The 20,687-nt window shown below is 36.7% G+C and overlaps 2 protein-coding genes across 2 annotated transcripts; one reads left to right on the top strand and one right to left on the bottom strand.

The window, feature by feature from the left end:
- Nucleotides 1-7,522: 7,522 nt before the first annotated feature.
- LOC127671248 (olfactory receptor 6C74-like) lies at nt 7,523-8,458 on the bottom strand. Its single transcript, XM_052165984.1, has one exon. The coding sequence runs from the start codon at nt 8,456-8,458 to the stop codon at nt 7,523-7,525; it is 936 nt and encodes a 311-aa protein (XP_052021944.1).
- A 10,686-nt stretch (nt 8,459-19,144) lies between these two features.
- On the top strand, nt 19,145-20,089 carry LOC127670741 (olfactory receptor 6C65-like). Its single transcript, XM_052165233.1, has one exon. The coding sequence runs from the start codon at nt 19,151-19,153 to the stop codon at nt 20,087-20,089; it is 939 nt and encodes a 312-aa protein (XP_052021193.1). The 5' UTR covers nt 19,145-19,150.
- The last annotated feature ends 598 nt before the right edge of the window (nt 20,090-20,687 follow it).

Below are 20,687 nucleotides of genomic sequence, written 5' to 3'. Positions count from 1 at the left end.
ACATAGACATTGACCCCAGTTAAGGCATGGAGCCAACCACCCATTTTCAAATTTTTTGACCCAGAATTGCTCCTGTCTAAAGGAAATGAAGGGACAAAAATGGAGCAGAAATTGAAAGAAAGGCCATTTGGCGACAATTAAATATGCAATCGTTTACATGATTTCTTTCTTATTGATTATATTGTTCTATCTGAAAAGCTGCATATCTTTATAGATTGATATCTTCTGTCATTTGACCCGTCCAGCAGGTCCAGTTATTCCCGGGTCCTGAAGAGGCGCTACCTGAGGGTCAAAAATGGGGGGAAGAGAGAAGGGAGGCCAAGCACGCTAAGAAAGACAAGTCAGTCTGGGTTGTGTCAAAGCCTCATTTAATGTCGGGGAGGTAAACAAGTTTTAAGGCTTACAGAGAAGGAATAGAGCTTCACACAAGAACAAAGGAGGGAAGGGCAGAGACACCCCTAGCGATCAGAAGCAGGAAGCGAGGAGGTCATCCAGTGGGGATACCTGGAGTTAATGCCGACAGGAACATTCCACTGTTAGGGCAGGAACTCTTCTCGCACAGACAGCTCATGGGGAAGGCTCCAGTCAATTGTTCTCATATTTTAGCAGCCACTACCTTAGGGCCATGAGTAAGCACCAAATCTGAATACCTCAGGACGGCTTCCTACAGTCATTTTTTTATATTTCATCATCATTTAAAAATATTCTGATGGAGTAATCAGAGCTTTCTAATATAGAATACAATCGTGTGGATCTATGGGGAATTTTGATCCTTTTTCTATTTGTACCCATTTACTTTCTTTCTTTGACTTAATACCATAAGAATTCAATCACAATGTTGAACATGAATGAGGATGGTGAATAAGAGTGTCTTGTTCCTGATATCAGAAAAATATTTTCAGCATTAGTCCATTTAGTGCAATGTTCACTGTGGGTCTGTCATATGCATTATTGTAACCTTCTATTCTTAGATACTTTTTAGATTTTTTATCATAAAAGATGTAAAAAATTTTTAAAAGGGATTTTTTTCTTCATCTATTAAGACAACTAAGTGATTTTTGTCTTTGATTTAATTCATGTGATATTTTGTGTATGTAAAACCCCCCTTTCCTCTGTAGAATAAAACAAGGGTACAATAATTTGATCTTTTAAATGCTATATTAAATATATTTTCAGATTTTTTTAAAGAATTTTTTTTACTTTATCTTCATCAGAAGAATTGATAATTCATCGTTTCCTCATTTATTAATGTGTTTATGGCTCTGGAGATCAGTTCAGATCCTGCACTTAGTCATGGGGGAACATGAGTCAAGAAGATAACTACTAGTTGGAGAAGTCCTTAAGATTAAATATGGAATTCAAGGCCAGTCTGGATTACACAGCACAACACTTTCTTTTAAAAGCCCATCAAGAGACTGGAGGCCCCAGGGAGTTTAAAAGTCAGGTAAGGTGATGGGTGGGTGTAACTGCCCACAGTTACGTTGAATGGATTACCTGGAAGGGAAGCTGGGGATGTATGGGAAGGCGGCAAAAGGAGACAGAGACCAAGATAACACCTGCTATTCAGGGTCTCAAAGTTTAATGAAGAACTCCAAATATATAAGCAGGGGAAAAGGCTGGAAGCTTCTCTGCAGAACCAGTTCATGCTCCACAGGTGGCTAGTGTTTCTCAGGAAACTGCAGGTCCTTAAAGAACAATAGGCTTCACCTTGGTCTGAGCACTCCACCTTAGGTGGAGGGGATTATGGCTAACACAGGAAAGAGTTCCTGCTCAAAGGCTGGGAGAGGAACTTCACCTTTGTCAATGTCAAGTATAGTGTTATTCAGAAAAGGTTTGTTTAAAACTGGTGATTCAGTGTCAGAGCCATCTTAACTAGCTACACGTGGGATGATGCAACCCAGGAAAGACAGGCCTCTAAGATGCTTCTAAATTGGCTTGGTGTTTTGTGTGAATCTTGGCCTGGAGATTGGACTTATAAGAAATATGATTTAAAATAATGTCTCTTTAATAAGTTACACTGTCATACACTTGAACATAAGAACAGGCAGACAAAACTTGTGCTGTAAAGATAATATGTTTGCCATTGATTTTAAAGAAAATAGATTGTTTAAAATTGGGATTTGCTTCCAAAGTTGCAGTTGTGCTCTAATATTGCAAGGAAAAATTGAGTTACAATAAAAATTGCCACTGTGCCATTGGCTGCAGTTTGCACCTGATTAAAGGCTCGTGATTCTTAACATATTTTGTAATTAAGATAATTTTAAGTATCATACAGCTGTGGCCATTATAGACCTATTCCTACTTTTCCACAAGTTTATAGGCTACAATGGTAGAAGCAAAATTTGACCCTCCAAAATTAAAAGGGAGATCTCAGTGGAAATTTATTTGATATCAAACAGGCTCCTTTGACTACTATGAAACTGGGATCTTTCCTGGAATCCTGGAATTACAGGTTCCTTTTAGTCAATCCACAGGGTGTCCTTGCTGGACTGGCCAGGCGGGTTTGGGTCTGGTCTTAGATAAAAAGCTCAGATTAGAAGACAGTTAAATTGAGGAAGTGCATGTAATGTCCTTGCCAAGGACTCAAGGTGGGTCCCCTGGGGGGAGGGGGGGAAGAAGGAATTTACATTTGAATTAATACAAGGCTTGGGGCTGCCTCAGTGGAAGCTTGTGAAAAAACTATTTTTGCCTTACAGGCCTCAACTAGGGAATGTTTGGCTAAAAGGACATTCCTTACATTCTTATCCGGGTGTGGTTTAAAATGCAGTTCAAAACATTGAAAGGTCAGTGAGACTATATAGAAGTTATAAAGGCATTAACATTTGGCCTGTCTACCCCATACAAAATTTATAGGGTGTTTTTTGCTTTACATTCTGACAATTATAAAAGCATTTGCTTCTAACTTTGAAGAAGCAATAAAACAATTTCATTGGAAGGTTTTTTCTTTAGGGAATGGCAAGTAGCCTTGCCTTAAGTGAGAAAGGATATTTTGTCTCTATCTCAGTACAGGAAGCTGGGATCTTGGATTCTTCAGTGTATAATGTTCATGGAATGTTGTTACAGGCCTTTTTTCCTAACTATGGACTTTTAGAATTTTCATGTAAATGATTTTTAAGGGTTGTTAGGATTTATTAATTGGTTTTATCTTATATTAACCTCATCTTAAGCTTGCCCATGGAAGACCTGGACCTCTGTTTTCAAGTTAGAAAACGTTTGTTCCTTGTTTCAAGCAGCAATCGAATTGGTTGATTTATTACATGGCAAGCCATTTTGGGGCGAAATTGATGGTTGTTATCTAAAAGATAAATTGTTAAAAATATGCCTCTATACATATTTTATATTGTTATAGATTTATACATGCATCCTATAAAAAAATGCATCTACTATGGGAGTAAAGCTCATATAATTAGATCACACGTTTATTCTTTTGAGTGTCCCCTTGCTTCAGCACAGATAATTGAATTGGGTGCTATAGCTGTTCTTTTAAAATATTAAAAATCAAACTTTTGATATATATATATATATATATATATATATATATATATATATATATATATATCATGGCTTACAATTGCTTGAAATTGTTCCTTATTAATGCTACTAATTCTTTTTACAATACAAATGCAATTCAAAAAATTAATCAAAATATACATATGACCATTGACAGATTTTCAAGCTTTCTAGTTATAACTGTTTTTACATATGTTATTTTTTATACTGAATGTTCCAAATCAGATTAAGACAAATATTATAATTGATTATTATAGTCAGTCATTTGAGATGTTTTAGTAATAATTTAATATTAGTCATATTACTGAGATTCCTCATAATTCGCAGAGGCAAGATATTATGGAACAGGCCCATAGAACTTTACAACAATATTTCTATAATAAAAGAAGGGAGAATCACATCTTTATATACCACAAAAATTTAAAAATTTTAATGCCAGGGGAACTCTAAGTGTAGAGAAGAGGCATGTTTGTGTTCTTTCTACAAGATGCTGAAGGAACATGCTAGCTGCCAGAGTATGCTGATGCTGAGACTTTTCCCTGGCTTTCCACCTTGCTCCCCAGCCTTTTGGGGCTCCTCCTGGGTCTTTTGTTGCTTTTGTTATTTGGCCCCTGGGCTTTAAACAGATTAACCAGTTTCAGCCGGAAAACCTCTCTTCCTCCAACACAGAGGTAGCAAGCATAGTCCTTCAGTTCTCCACCCTTGCTGCAGGCACAGAGCTTTCTTGGTTCTAAGCTGTAGAAACGACAATGCCAGGGAGGGTGACCTCCGGCTCCTAATAGTGGCTGAGGGCCTTAAGCTGTGGAGTAGCCAATGATGGGAAATATTGTGGTGCCACGAGCCAGATGCACACCGCCTCTTGGCTGCAGGGTGACTGACTCCATGATGGGATTACTGTGAGTCCGCTACCTGGATGCCTGTCACACCCACCAAGGGCCTGATTAAGCCATTGGAGTGGGATGTGATGCCAGGAGTGGATGCAACTTACATAGCCTAAGGCAGAGGCCCTGCCCTACTAGGATCTAAAAAGGCCTAGTTACCGCAGTGCTGGACGCAGGGGGCAAAACCACATAGCCTAAAACAGGCTCTCTGCCGACCCTCTTTCTATAGCCACCCCTCAACTTAAGGAAAAAAGGAGGAGATGTGGGAAGCCATCCTGAGCTATTCAGATTTAATGCTTACTCATGGCCCTAAGGTGGTGGCTGCTAAAATATGAGAACAATTAACTTCCCCTTGAGCTGTCGGTGTGAGAAGAGTGCCAGAGGAGTGCGAGTTCCTGCCCTAACCAGCAATGTTCCTGCCGGCAGTAACTCTGTTAACTCTGGTGTCCCCACGGGATGACCTCCTCGCTTCCTGCTTTGATGGCTAGGGGTGTCTCTGCCCTTCCCTCCTTTGTCTTGTGTGAAGGTCAATTCCTTCTCTATAAGTCTTAAAACTTGTTTACCTCCCCGACATTAAATGAGGCTTTGACACAACCCAGACTGACTTGTCTTTCTTAGTGTTCCTGGTCTCCCTTCTCTCTTCCCCTCATTTTTGACCCTCAGGTAGTGCCTCTTCAGGACCCGGGAATAGCTGGACCTGCTGGACGGGTCACCCTCCCTCCTTCTTACCCCTCTCTCTTTTTCTCCCCCCCCCCCCATGTCTTTGTGATTCTGGCCATAATGTAAGAATGTTTTCTCTGATACTCTGGGCTTCCTTGCTTTTTCTCTAAAACTTTCTCCCCAACTCTGTGACTACCTTATATTATGTGTCATATTTCCATACTGGTAATTCAAATGCCATATTTTTTTACTGTTTTGTTTTATTTGGTTGGTTGGTTTTTGTTTCCTCCTTTTTATTTTTAGTCATTCCCCTCTGGGTAGATGTTAAAGTTTAGTTTGTCTGGCCTGGAGGTAAAAACTTTTAAGTTCTAATAAAATTGTTCTTGGGGTTAACATGCTAATTAGGAATCAATCACTAAACAAGCAAACAATATTGAAACAGCTTCAGTAAATAATTAATATCATTCAAAAACTCTTATAAATTATTTCCACCTGCAAGAATATTCTATGTAAATAAAATCTGTGTACTCTAATGTATGCATATACATTTAGATTGTTCTGCTAGTAAAAACCTGTCCAAGAACTGTATCCCATGCTTTTCAAACACAAATTACAATTAGATTCCAGTGTAAATAGACTTGTCTATAAGAAGACTACTATATTAGAGACTTTTAGTTAAAGATCACAGAGCATTGTGACAGGGCAAGACAGCGCAGAGGTTCCTCCATCTTGTGCTCTTGGTGAGCATTCAGGCTAAACTAGAATTTGATCTCCTTGACAGAGAATCATGTAGAAAATTACCCAAATCTATTCTAGGAACACAAGGTCAAGATTCCCTAGCTAACTTATCTTAGTTTCTGTTTAACTGCTTGCTTGTGCAAACCTCCTGAAGCTAACTGGTCATCTTAGTTTCTTGTTTAGAATACATTCCATCTAACCACCTAGCTTCTGTCAAACTGCTTGCTAATGTCACCTGATCCACCTGCAGAGCAAGATGCCAGGGTGCAGGTTCTGCCTGCAAGTCCCCATGCTCTGGATAATTAGTGCTACATTTAGGACCCAAATACTTGAATATATTCCCAGCATATAGAATAGGGATTTTTAATAGGCTATAAACTGTGTTTGAGTGGTCATTTCTGGTACGCTTCCTATAAGAGTATAAATTTCAGATTATTTTCTCTGCTTTTAAAAATCCAAAGTGAATTATTATGTGTAATGAAAAGTATACCAAATAAATATAAAATAAATAACAGAATAAAAGAGCATTAAAGGACTGATAGAAACATATAGTATTCAAGTTTAGAGAATATGTGTTTTGTTCTGAAAAAAAATGTCTGTCCAGTTATCTTCTCATGTAGATTCTGGGATGTTAAACTTATGTTTCAGTTTTTACCATGTGCCTGAAATAGTCAGTCTAAAAAAATAATGTATAAGCTGAGCAGTGGTGGTGCACGCCTGTAATCCCAGCACTCTGGGAGGCAGAGGCAAGCGAATTTCTGAGTTCGAGGCCAGCCTGGTCTACAGAGTGAGTTCCAGGACAGCAAGGGCTACATAGAGAAACCCTGTCTCGAAAAAACCAAATTAAAAAAAAAAAAACCAAAAAACCAAAACCAAAAAATTAATGTATAAAAGTGCATGTTATGATGAATAGTGATGAGGATTGAATGGAGTCTGACAGAGAAAACAGACACATGAATGAGACAGATCCAATATTACACATGGGGCACGTTGATGCTTTCACGTTTTATTAGTTTCTTTATTACAAAAAGTCAAAGTCTTCAAAATGAGAAGTATAGAATAATTCACAGGAATATGTGCTAATGGTGAGTATATATAATATTCTGCTTTGCAAATATAGAGTTTTAAGTATTTTCTTGAGACAAAAGTAATAAAAAGAAAATTTGAAAATGTTGTAGATAACCTGTAAAGGTGAAAGAATGAATATACATGGAAAACTACTATCAGTCAATACTAAAAATAAAAAAACAAAAAACAATACAAAACCCAGAGATAAAGAATAAGAAACAATAAAATTAAGGAGGATGGAAGAATTTGTTTCCAGAAATTTAATATATTTGAGTAAAATATAGCAGAAGAAAGTGTTTCGAGAGGTTTATAGACTAAAATCAGTTAGTAGTAAAACAGTTCACAAACAATATTTTAAGCAAATGTTTGCTAGAAAGTCATAGATAGATGATGTTTCCATGAGGAATTCATAGTGGGATACATTGATGTGCATAAATTTCATAGCATTAAATTTAAAAAAGAAGTGATTCCAGCAACACATAGGAGAAATCATGAATACAGACACCATCACTAAAGCTATGAAAAATTTGAAGAAGACAGAGTCAAGTATGAGCACCTTTAGAAACTACCACACTGCAAAAATTAAATATAGCTATGTTAAAACATAGCTGCTATGGTCTATAATTTTCAATAATATTTCTAGTACACCGGTAAAGCCAAACTTACTACTTTGAAGTAGCTAGGGTACATTTTTTGATGATGTCCTTTAGTGCTTCTTTGACTTGCTTATTTCTTAGGGTGTATATAAAAGGGTTTAGTACAGGTGCAAGTGCAAGAGTGAGTATGGCAATCCCCTTGTTTAAAGAGATTCTCTCCTCCGCAGAAGGTTTGATGTACATAAAAATGCAGCTGCCATAAGAGATGGAGACAACGATCATGTGTGAGGAACAGGTGGAGAAGGCCTTCTTCTTCTGCTGAGCCGAGGGGAACCTCAGAACTGTACTTATGATTTTCCCGTAAGAGAACATTACTAGTGCCAAGGTAATCAGGAGAGTAATGATAGCAAAAATGAAATTGACCAGTTGCATGGACCTTGTATCATTGCAGGAAAGCTTCAAGATGGGGGAATAGTCACAAAAAAAGTGTTCAATAATAGTACCACAGAATTCCAAACCCAGACTCACAATGACCCCAGGGCAGATCGCAAACAAAGCAATTAAACAGCAGCTGCCAAACAGCAATGTACAGACTCTGTTGTTCATGATGGTTGTATAATGAAGGGGTTTACATATGGCCACATAGCGATCGTAGGACATGACAGCCAGCAAGAAAAACTGTGCTATCCCAAAGATAAGGGCAGCAAATAACTGTGTCAAGCAAGCCTCCACTGAAATAGTTTTATCCATGGTCACTATGCTGACCAGGAACCTAGGGATGCATGTAGATGTCAGAGAGATTTCTAAGAAGGAAAACTTTTGAAGGAAGAAATACATGGGTGCTTTGAGATGGGAATCCAACAGGGTGAGAAGGATAATGGTAAGATTTCCAGTGATGCTCAGCACATATGTTATAAATAGAAAAAGGAAAATTACAATTTGCCACTTTGGGTCATCTGTCAATCCCAGAAGAATAAAGGTTGTCACGAATGTATGATTTTTCATGTCTAAATGTCTTCTAGATCTTTCAAGCCTGGCAAAAAATAATAATTGGTGAGTTCGTTTTGTAAAGACTTGAAGGTGATATGAAGAATCCTGTAGTGCAATGGAAATGCAAAAGCTTTTGTTCCTTTCTAAGTTTCCACATTCACTTATTGGTCAGAACTACAGCTATAATAAACCCTTATACACTTATATAAACCCGTGTCCAAGATACTCATTTCCAATTATTTTCATATTTATACCTTGAAAATGTTTTATTATTTTCTGTGATAAATGTTTGCATGTTTCTCATTTTCTACCCACAGTTTTGAAAATAAAACTCCAACTTTTACATACTCCCAGGAAATATTTTAGGCTAGAATGAATAGTACATATTTTGTTTAAATAACCGTCTTTTGTTTTCATAAACCAAGTATTTTCTGTATATTATTATTCTTTAACATATTTTGACTATGTTTTCTCCTATTACAACTCTTTCAAATCCTCTCCACTTTCCTACACACCCAACTTTATGAGCTCTTCCTCTGACTCTCCTCTTCCCTCCTCCCCCTTCTCCCTCAAAAAAACAACCCTCCACAAAATCCACAAAAATAAAACACAAAAACCATCAAGGCAAAAAATACCAAAAAGCAAAGCAAAGCAAAACAAAACAAACAAGAAAAAGTTGCAACAAAAAGCTATCAGAAAAGCCACAAAGTTTGTTGTGTGTTGGCTATTACCCATGGTCAGGGGGACTGCCCTGGAGTGTGATTGATGTGTTCAGTAAGACTCCATTGTAGAAAACTGGTTTTCCCTTCACTGGTGGATATCAGTTGCAAATAGCTTCTTGGTCAGAAATGGAATCCAGAGTTCACTTCCTCTCTTCACCTCACCTGAACCAAAGCTATTGTTCTTGCTGCCACAGTCTCTTTGAGTTTGTGCATCTATCCTGCTGTGTCTAGAAGACACTGTTTCCTTGGAAACATCCATCCCCTTTGGCTTTCACAATCTTTCCACATCCTCTTCTGCATATCTCCTCAAGCCTTGAGGGAAGGGGTCTGAAATCTTTTTGAAATAGGGTTTCACTTTGTATCCCAGGCTGGTTAGGAACTCACTATGGGATTCAAGGTTCTCTCTCTCTCTCTCTCTCTCTCTCTCTCTCTCTCTCTCTCTGTCTCTCTCTCTCTCTCTCTGTGTGTGTGTGTCTGTCTGTCTTTTAAAAGACATAATATCTTTAATTCTAGCTAATTAGATTAATATAAGATTAATCCCAACTAAAATATAATTATCATAAAAAGTTAAAAGTCTAATTATAAAGGTATTTAAGAAACAGAAAGTGAGAGAAATGTGTTACTTTTTGTAATTGTCAGTGAAATTGAAGATCAATATCATTCAAGATTTCTGAAGTCCACACGGATGTGCTCTTAGATAAATTTGGCATGAATTTGATGGTCATTATCTCACATTTTAGTTCAAGATACCTGGCATAGTCCAGGGTGATCTTAAACATACAAAGATTTCTCTGCCTCCTGAGTGCTGGAATTTAAGGCATGCACTACCACACCCAGAATGATTGCATATTTTAAGGGGGTTAATCAATGAAAATGAAGTTTGAAATAAATCATCTAAAATTATTATTTGTTAGTGGTATTTGTTAATTCCGGAGTTCTTTGTCATTACCAAATAAACTAGTAAGGCAGGAAAACAAGTCTTATATTTAAGCTTATTTGATTCAGCAAGTAAACATTTTACATTAAATTTAAAGCATTTCTTCCTAATTATTTTCCATTTTAACTTACATAGCTTTCTTCGTGTAAGAAATAATTTAGATACACTACTACCTCCAAGGTTAACAATTATATTTTCTAATTCTTAAATATAAAGCAATGTATAGCAATAAAATTTTAATAAAAGGCACCAAAAGTTACTATGTGTAAAGCTTTTCTGATAAACAAGCACAGCCAGCTATTAAATGGATATGTGGAAAGCTTAGCCTTGAGTTACATGGATGCTATCAGATTTCTCTAATACTAGATATAGTTGGTTTAATCTATATTCAAGACAGAACTGTTCTTAATACAACCTATTTGTACATGATATGAAAATACTAAACATACTTACGCTCCTTGAGTTCCACAGAGGTTTTGCTTGTAGATACATTACAGAATTTTATTTGTGTCTAAAAATGTAACATGAAAAATTCTTCCAAAATGGATGATTTTTTTCCTAGCCCATATTGCTTCATCAGTTTCAATGGAGAGCTTGTTCAGATTAAAATCCAGTTCATTTTAAAATAATTGTATTTTCCTGTCTTTAATCACAACACATGTGACATCTTTAAATCCATTGTTTTGTTTTCCCTACAAATTAAATAACTAGTGCCTTCCCAAATAATAGTGTGTTCCTGTTTTGTTGTAACTGAAGAATTGTAGTCACTACCTCATTCCATCTTCAATAAACATGATTTTGTCTCCATATCACAGGAAGCTGTTATGTTTAATAACTAATGATGTTTTCACAAGACCTTGTATACAAGACCTTGGGGAGTTTTTTGTGGAAAGTACATTAATTGACCATTTTCATCATTAACTCTAAAAGCAAAATAACAATTTAATAAAGAGTCCTAATACCTATAGGGAACTTTGTTATGCTGATGACACATGAAATCCAAGACCTATAGTAAAATTTCAATTGTCTTCAAAATAATTTAGATTTTCAAAACTTCTGAGTATGTATGGGATAATTTAATAATTATCCCAAAATATCAGAAAGGGGGATAATTATTAAATCTGCATATGACAATACTATCATAACTTGACAAGAAATATGCCATTTGTGGGCATCTACTTTATTCTATTCTTTTAGTCTCCAAACAAATTAAGCACATTAATATCTATATAGTAATGATATGGCTAGAAAACATAACCTACATACATTTTCAGTAACTTACAGAATGTGAATAAGTAAATTGGAGAAAACTAATTTTTTTTTCACAAGTAAATACAAACTGCAGATACAAAGCCCAAGCCTACTTCCCCCACTTACTGCTAGGACCCCATCTGGCTTGAGCCTGTGAGTGTCCCACCTGTTCTGTCATCATCTACATCAGTCCTGGTGTGTCTGGAAGACACTGTTTGCTTGGAGTCACCCATCACCTCTGGATCTTACAATCTTTGCATCTTATCTTCCTCATAGATCCTTGAACTTTGAGGGGAGGGCGTAGACATAGATATTCAACTTTTTAAATTAGCTAAAAAGTATTGGATTTTATCATAGCATTTCAAAGTCAGTTTTTAAAATATATTTTGTTAAATATTTGAATTTTATACTTGATTATAGTGTATTTTGACTGTGTTCATTCCCACTCCTCTGCCTAGCTCCTCCCATATCCATCACTCTGCCTATTGTTTCTCCTTTTAAAAAAATAATTCAAGGATTCCAATTTTTGATGCCCAAGTATTCATGAGTGTGGGGCTATCTACTGAAGTATGGCCAACCTACTAAAGACCACATCTTCGAAGAAAACTGCCTGCCCTTTGATTATAAGTTTCAGCTGTCAATAGCTCCTCAACTAAAGGCAGAGGGTTCTGAGGCCTTATCCCTATAAGCTGTTAGGTTGATTGTCTTGAGTTTGTGCAGGTCTTGTGCAGATAGCCAAAGCTGCTGTAAGTCCATGGATGCCTTGGTTCTGCCATGTTCAAGGTACATCATTTTGCTTTGGTCCTTCCTGATATCTGGCTCATACAATCTTTCGGTCCCCTCTTCTATGATGGTCCCTGGGTTTTGGGTAGCAGTGGCAGCAAGGAGGGGATAGTTATATAGATGTCCTATTTGTGGTGTTCAATCCGATAAAACTTACTTGCTGAACTTTGTTTAGTTTTGAGTTTCTGCATTAACAACCATTCATCATACAAGTAAGCTTCTCTGATGAAGTAGACTTAGAGAGGGAAGCTTTATTCTATGTACATTTAGCCGAACAGTGGTAGTAAGATCACTCCTGAGACCTGCAAGATCTGTCTTCTAGTTATATTCCTATTGCTTGATAAAATATCATGACCAAAAACAACTTCAGGAAAACAGGGCTTATTTTAGCTCATGATTTCAGAGGTGATATGGGGCAAGTGGAATCCTTTAACCAGAAAGAAAAACTGATAAGGACAAGCAGATTAAGCAATCCTGGAAATTCTCATAATTGAGAATGGTAGACATTTGAATCTACTCCTGACCAGGTTCCTGTCCTGAAGCACATGACCACAACACCCCACTAAGTGGGCCATCACAACTGGTCTCCTAGCATAGAAACCACAAGGGTTTAGCCTATAAATGTCCCTTCCTGGACATCCCGTCCTGCAAAAGCTCTTTTATCTCTGGTCAACCCTGAGTAAATCAAATACATCCTTTTCTGCCATGAATAAACAAGACCAGCAATGACTGTCTTGGGGAAGACCTTAGTAATCCAGAGCTGCTCCTAAGCCTCCCACAGAAGTCCTTTCAGCACCCCTGCACTTTCCCAAGATAAGTCAGATTCCTCCTGTCCTGGACTCATCTCAGACCTGAGTCCGGACCACCCCCTTCTCAATTTTTCAAGGTTCCCAGTGGTGTCTGAATGCCTAGGACTTTGAGAACCAGAGCCTCTGTCCCAGCCCACGCCATTTCTCACCGGAAGACACCCGGGCTGGGACTGAAGGGGGCATAAAAAGAGAGAGATGGGGTGGAGGTTAGACAGAATACTAACTAATAGGAACCCTTATCTTTGGCTATCTTTCATCTCCCCTGAGCCGTGTGTCAGCATCCCATGAGCTCAGAATGCAGTCTAGCACTCCTGAGCTTCTTCTCCCTGAGAGATGTAAAATGTACAATCACAGAGGGATAAGAGTCCACTGTTGCAGGGAAGACGTGTCATTAGGGCTGGAGCAGGAAGCTGGTTGATCACATTTTAAACACAGACAAGAAGCAAAAGAAAGCAGGAGGTGAGGTGAAGCTTGAATCCAGTGAGGTACTTTTCCAATGAGTTTGCTTCTTCCATGAGCTCCATAACCTCCCCCAGAATAGCACCACCTATTTGAAATGAATATTTAAATACAGGAGACTATGGAGGATACTATTCGTTCAAACCTCAAAGTACACAAAATCAGAGTTCTTGATCAGATTTACAAATACCACGCATGTGTTCCTCCTGTGGTACAGGTCTTGAATCCAATCAGAAAGTGGCTTATTACTCCATCACATGACACTATTGCATCAATTGCCGTATGCTTCTTCTGTCTGTTTTCTTACTCACAGATAGGTAAAACTGTTAATAACTTTTATCACCAGGGAAAAAAAACTTTTTAATACTGTCTTAATTTCTATATATCTAAGACCAAAGTGTGCGATATCTTCAGCAATAGTTTTGTCATCAAGTTATGATGCATGACCAAGAGCAATAATCTATACTGTTTGGGGAAGTCTCCAAGACTTCCTTGTCCAACAGCTCTATGGAACTAGCCTGCACCTGCACTGGGTTTTTTATTTGGCAACCTGAGGTTTTTGAGAAGAACATTATCAACTGTGTAGGGTGATTCAATTAATCATACACATATACAAATATGCACATGCATATACTCACACTGTAAACATACACACATACATATATATACCACAGACTTGCACATACACACACACACACAAACACACACACACAGCTTATAAAATAGGTTTCCATATGGTTTATTCAGTTTGTCTTATTATATATATATATAATATGTATAACATATTATATTATACATAATAGGTTATATTATTATTATAATATATTATAGTTTGTCTCTTAGATGCCTATTTGTTTGCATCTATAAGGTGTAGATCCAGATTGTAGGGGAGGTGGGGAAGAACTGGGAGTAGTCTAACCATAATTATAATCTATTGCAAGAAAAAAAAATCCCTGCTGTGGCTACAAGATGTGCCTTTCTTGTAGTCACATAACAATAGTTAGTTTTCATATTCAGGGTTTTTTTCCTTTGTAAACTTTAGAAAACAGTCCTCTGATAGATATATAGCTGCCTTAGTTAGGGCTTTACTACTATGAAGAGACACCATGACCAAGGCAACTCTTATAAAAACATTTATTTGGGGGCTGGCTTACAGGTTCAGAGGTTCAGTACAGTATTAACAGTGAGGGAGCATGGCAGCACCCAGGCAGGTATCACACAGGAAGTGCTGAGAGCTCTACATCTTGATCTGAAGACTTATAATAGAAGACTGTTCCATGGGTAGCTAGGAGGGTCTCAAAACCCACCCCCACAGTGACACATGTCCTCCAACAAGGCCATACCTATTCCAACAAGGACACACCCTTAATAGTCGTACTCCCTGTAGGCTAAGCATTCAAATACCTGAGTCCAAGTGGCAAACCTATTCAAACCACTACAGTAACTGATAGAAAATGTCCCTACTCTATAGGCTGCCTCTTCAGTTGATTAAGTTTTCTTTGCCCTACAGAAGCTTTAATTTAATTCCATGCCACTCCACCTTTTGATTGTTGGTTTTATTTTCTGGGTTAGTGGTGTTGTATTCAGCATGTCTTTATGTAAAATGAACTTATTCATCCAATTTAACTGTCTTCATGGAGGCTTAGTGCTGAATGAGCTCACCCTTCTACTTCTTTCTGAACTCTGGCTGGCTGGTCAAATTCAGCAGTTCTTGCTCAAACTCCTCTCCAAGTTGCCTGGTTCAGTCTGCTCCTCTCAGCTTCTCCAGAACTGCTCTGCTTGGCCCCAAAATTACTCTGACAACCTTTTTAATCTTCTGGTTCCTTGTTCTCTGGCTCCTTCTGTCTTCACATGTGTCTAACTTGTTCTCTATGCAACCTGTCTACAATAAAACTGTACCTGTAAAAACTACCTCTGAATTCCACAAACTTTACTCCTCTGCACCTCTTCTCAATTCACTGACTCAGCTGAACTGACAGACTAGAACTCAGAGATCTGCATGCCTCTGTCTCTTGAGTGCTGGCATTAAAGGTGTGTACAACCACATCTGGACCTAAGCTTTCTTTACCTAAAACCTGCTCTATACCAGGCAGACATGGACTTTAGAAATCCGCTTGCCTCTGTCTCCTGGAATTAAAGGTGTGTGTGTATTCCACCCAGATCACACAGGCCCAGGTCTTTGGATGTGATGCATTGCCAGAGTAGTCATGTTTCTGGGTTAACAATTGTGTATTTTTTTCTGATAGTTTTGTGGATTTTTTTTTCTTTTCCAGCTCTGTGTGTCAGTAATGGAGAACCCACAGCAGTGCATTTATTGGTCAATATTAGTTTTGGCTAAATGGAGCTTCTGTATTTCCATCTGAATTTTAGATTGTGTTTTTTTTTCTTTCCCACTTCTGAGAATACTTACATTGAATTTCAAAGGGAGATGCATTGTATCTATAGAATATCACTTACAAAAGCTACCAACCCCAGTATATGGGAAATCTTCCTGTGTCTGACTCATTTTTAGTTTCCTTCTTCAGGGTTCTAAACTTTTTATTGAATAGGTTTTCACATTATTGATTAGATTTATTCTGCCTTACTTAATTTTTAAAATATTATTTTTGTGTAAATGGGATTGCTCTCCTGATTTCTTTATTCTTTTTGTTTCTGGTATATATATATTTTCCCCCTTTGGATTTTGCAGAGGAAATTATATAAACTAAACATATGATGTAAAATATATAAAATAATAAAAAGCAACAAAAATAATCTTACAAAAAGAGAACACATCAAAAAGCTCATTTGCCAAGATCAACTCTGGCTTAAAAAAGAGATGCAGGAGCTATTCAACATTCATAATCAAGGAATTTCACCTACCACATAAATAGATTGAATGAAAACCATATCGTCATCTCTTTAGATGCAAAAAAATAAGGCTTTTGACAAAATTCAATATCCCTTCATGGTATAACTTCTGGAAAATTTGTAATATAAGGGACAAAATCTCCTGAGGTTGATAAACATGTTCAGCAAAGTAGCAAGACACAAACCTGACACACAAAACCAGTAGCCTTTCTTTATGTCAATGACAAACGTAGAAAGAAATCAGGGAAACAATCCCACTTCTAATAGCCTCAAATATCTTGGGATAACTCTCACCAAGGAAGAGAAATACTTATGTAATGAGAACTTTAAGACAAAGAAGCTAAAGAAATACCAGAAGATGGAAAGAATTCTTACACTCAAGGTGATTAATGTTGTAAAAATGGGTATTTTACCAAAATGTAGTCCCATCAAATTTCAAACACAATTCTTAATATAAATTGAAAAAATTCTCAATATTTATATGGGAACAAAGATACAAAATAGCTAAAAACCAAAACCAAACCAAATCAAACCCATTCTAAAACATACAGAATAATTGGAAAGATAATTTGAACAATTACTCAGAAGGCTATAATTGTTTCATCAGTCTTTCCTTTGCTTCAGAGGATGCCTGGAATTATACATAGAATTCAACATCATGGTTCTCAAAGGAATTTGATCAAAATGTTGCCCAAATTAATTAATTGTAGGCACACTAGTTTTTCTGTCTCCAGGGATGTGTCTATTATGTTTTCCACTAGGGCAAACTCTTCTAATTCTTATTCACAAACATACAAAATACATCTATTCTTTTTACAGAACATTTTAAAAAATATATGAATTGCTAAACAATGTTAGAAGAGTTATTCAGTCAATGGCATATGATGTTTAGATATTACTCATTCCTAAAGATCAGAATTTGGATTGAGAATTGGATAGACTTTCATAAGCAAAATCTAGAAAAATGTTTACATTTTGTTAAGGGAGTTGCTGTATAGAAATACTTAATTTGGCTAAATTATTTTAAAAAATGAAACAACCTTTGCTTACTTGAATCATTTTTTTTAAATTAAATTTCAGATAATTAGAAAGCTAGGTTTGAACAATGCTCGTACAAACATAAAAGTAAGTATATTTTGTCTTTGTCAACAATATTACTCATCTTCCTAAATCAGAACTGTTTACAATAAGTCCTTTTGATACATATTGTGAAGTCAGTTTGTTAAATTTGTAACTGTTTTTCCAGCCTATGTCTTCCCTAAATCTGACAACTGAGTTAAACAATGTAAACAGTAACCACACAGAAGAGTCAAATATAATTTCTGAGATAAACATCAACGGCGTTACTAACACAGCCCTAATGGGGCGTGGACACAAGGAATCATCTCACTGCCCTTTGCAGCTCTCTGTTCCTCAGCACATCGTTAACTCAGAGTCCTTTCAGGGTTTACCTGTGAATCACGAAATGGGATTCTTACTTCTTAGAACTGGTAGCAGTATAGCGCATGCATGCATTTCCAGAAAGTAACTGTCAGAGGTTTAGTACTTTGGTCATTGAAATTTCTAACATGGAAAGCTCTCATTTTATTGGGACATGTCACTAATGGCATAAAAATTTGTTTAAATTGATTAGTTTGCAAGACTTGATGCATAGATGCAGATCTGATCCCAGGGAGTGAAAATAAACTACAGAATATTGGCACCACCATTAATAGGTTGCAGAATTATTATTTAGTTATGAATTTTATTATTCCATGCATCAAATAAAATGTATGTCTGTTTCTAACATTGGGACACTGGATATGATAAAGTAGAATACAAACAGGAATGCTACCCAATTTGTAGACACTGTTATGTGACCTTGGGCTTGTACATTGAACCTTGTAGGATGATTATTGGCATAGAGTGATGAACATATTGATATTTTCCACAATAATAATAATTATATTTTATTCTAACGTATTGTATTATTCCCATATTTTTATCTTCCTTATAGTGTATTTCCTTTTCTTGTCACATTTTTAAAAACAATAAATTTATCAGCATATTCTTTTTCAAAGCAAAACTTGAGAAAGTCTGTCGTGCAAGTTTACTGCCATTATATTTAGGCTTAATACTGTGACCTTGATCACTATTATATGCTGATATTGTATTTGTATTAATTCCAGGGAGGAGCATAACAGGAGCAAAATAACAGGAATTTTTGTATAATTCCTGTTATACAAAATAACAGGGTGATTTTATATGATGATAAAAATTGAAAGATTTCAGTCAGTTTTGCCTCACATAGTATTTTTTGTTTAGAGTTTTCTATGAACTTGAGATTTTAATAATTTAGGATACTAAATGTAGTTTTGCACTCCTTTAAGCCCATCATAAGTTTAAAGTTAACTTGAGCTGCACAGTAAGTTCCGAACTAAAGTCAACTCAGCCAGATTCTGTCATAGAACCAAAACAAAAGCCACCAAGAGTTATTATGAGTATGAGGCCACTGCCTAGAATCTCCCATGGATCTGAGGCAGGAGGCTAAAGAATATTAGGTCAGCATCTGTTATTGTAAGAATAAAAATGGTTGGATTTGACTCAAGATAAACTTCATAGTGATAATCATAAATTGTATATTATGGTCATTATGATCAAATTACAATGTGTATATTTTGATAATCTATTTAATCTTTCTCAAGAACAATGAAACAAACTAACTTTTTTCTTCTCAGAATACAACATGAACTTTTAATTTTAATGGATAGCTCTTTCACCATTTCCCAAGGCATTAAGTATAAGCTTTGGTTTTGGAGAAAAAGAACATTATGAACATATTTGAAATTCTATCAAATGACTCTGAATTGACATTGTTCTTTTTATTCACAGACCAACCCAAAATCAGACCTTAACTATGCCAAATAAGACATCAATCACAGAATTTATTCTTCTGGGACTTACAGATGACCCAGAGTTACAAATTGTGATATTCTCCTTCTTGCTGGCCACATACTTACTGAGTGTAAGTGGAAACATGACCATCATTACCCTGACACTGTTGAACTTTCACTTGAAAACTCCCATGTATTTCTTTCTCAGGAATTTTTCCTTCTTAGAAATTTTATTTACAACAGTTTGCATTCCGAGATTTCTAATCAGCATTGCTACAGGGAACACAGCTATTTCCTATAATGCCTGCATGGCACAAGTATTCTTTTTGATATTTCTGGGAGCGACAGAATTTTTTCTACTGGCTGCAATGTCCTATGACCGTTACGTGGCCATCTGCAAACCTCTGCACTATACAGCTATCATTAGCAACAAAGTATGCAATCAACTTGTAACTGCCTCTTGGTCAGCTGGATTTCTAGTTGTTTTCCCCCCTGTGATCATGGGCCTTCAGCTGGAGTTCTGTGACTCTAACATCATCGATCACTTCGCTTGCGACTCTTCTCCTATGCTGCAGATTGCTTGCACAGATACAAAGATTCTCGAGCTGATGGCATTTTTCTTAGCAGTATTTACTCTCATAGTAACTTTGGCCTTGGTCATTCTGTCCTACACACTCATCCTTAGAACAATTCTGAAGATACCTTCTGCAGAGCAAAGAAAAAAGGCCTTCTCCACTTGTTCCTCCCACATGATTGTGGTTTCCATTTCATATGGAAGCTGCATTTTTATGTATGTAAAAACATCTGCCAGAGAAGGTGTGGTGCTCAGTAAAGGAGTGGCCATACTCAACACCTCTGTAGCCCCGATGCTGAACCCCTTCATTTACACCCTAAGGAACCAGCAAGTCAAGCAGGCATTCAAGGACTTCACAAGAAAATTACTGACATCAAAGAAGCACTGATTTTTCTGAAATCTGTAACTGAAATCACAAATAATTTACCAATAGATAGCTTCTTTCTAGGAAATAGATATATAAATAAAGTACACAAGATCATGTTCTTAAAAAGCTTGCTTCTAGGAACTAGGACAGAGCCAACATAATAGGGAAGTAAATTAACTAGTATTTCGGTGAGTGAAAAATACTGCAAGAGAAAGGAAATGTAGCGCTGGAAGGGTGGTGAATGGGACTCAAACTAAACGCCTACCTAAATAACCCAGAGTCATTTTAAAGCTCTCTAACATAAGATCGTCCACATTTGTTTGCCTGTAATTTTCTGAACTGTGAATATGTTGCCTAATGCTTTAATGAAAAGCTAAGAAATAATAATCAGTAAAAAGGTGTGGGTACGTTTGCAGTTTGGGCTCAACTGGGAAGAAAAATATACTTAATTTCTCTCATTTTGCCCATAGTACTGTTGTTATTTCTAGTAGAGACAAAATTTAATTCAGAAAAATATTCAGTCTTTGGGTTAAACCACCAGAACTCTGGGGAGTCTTTGGAGAGAGATTTTTTAAGTGAGCAGATTAGGCTATTTTTACAAATCTCATCATGGGATTTC

The sequence above is a fragment of the Apodemus sylvaticus genome, chromosome 20 (genome assembly GCF_947179515.1).
Source record: "Apodemus sylvaticus chromosome 20, mApoSyl1.1, whole genome shotgun sequence".
In the NCBI taxonomy this organism is placed as follows: Eukaryota; Metazoa; Chordata; class Mammalia; order Rodentia; family Muridae; genus Apodemus; species Apodemus sylvaticus.
The sequence above is the reverse complement of the archived record's forward strand: the minus strand, read 5'-3'. Positions and strand labels throughout refer to the sequence as shown.

Coding starts and splice junctions, on each gene's coding strand:
- LOC127670741 (XM_052165233.1), top strand. CDS start 19,151: ATGCCAAATAAGACATCAATCACAGAATTTATTCTTCTGGGACTTACA.
- LOC127671248 (XM_052165984.1), bottom strand. CDS start 8,458: ATGAAAAATCATACATTCGTGACAACCTTTATTCTTCTGGGATTGACA.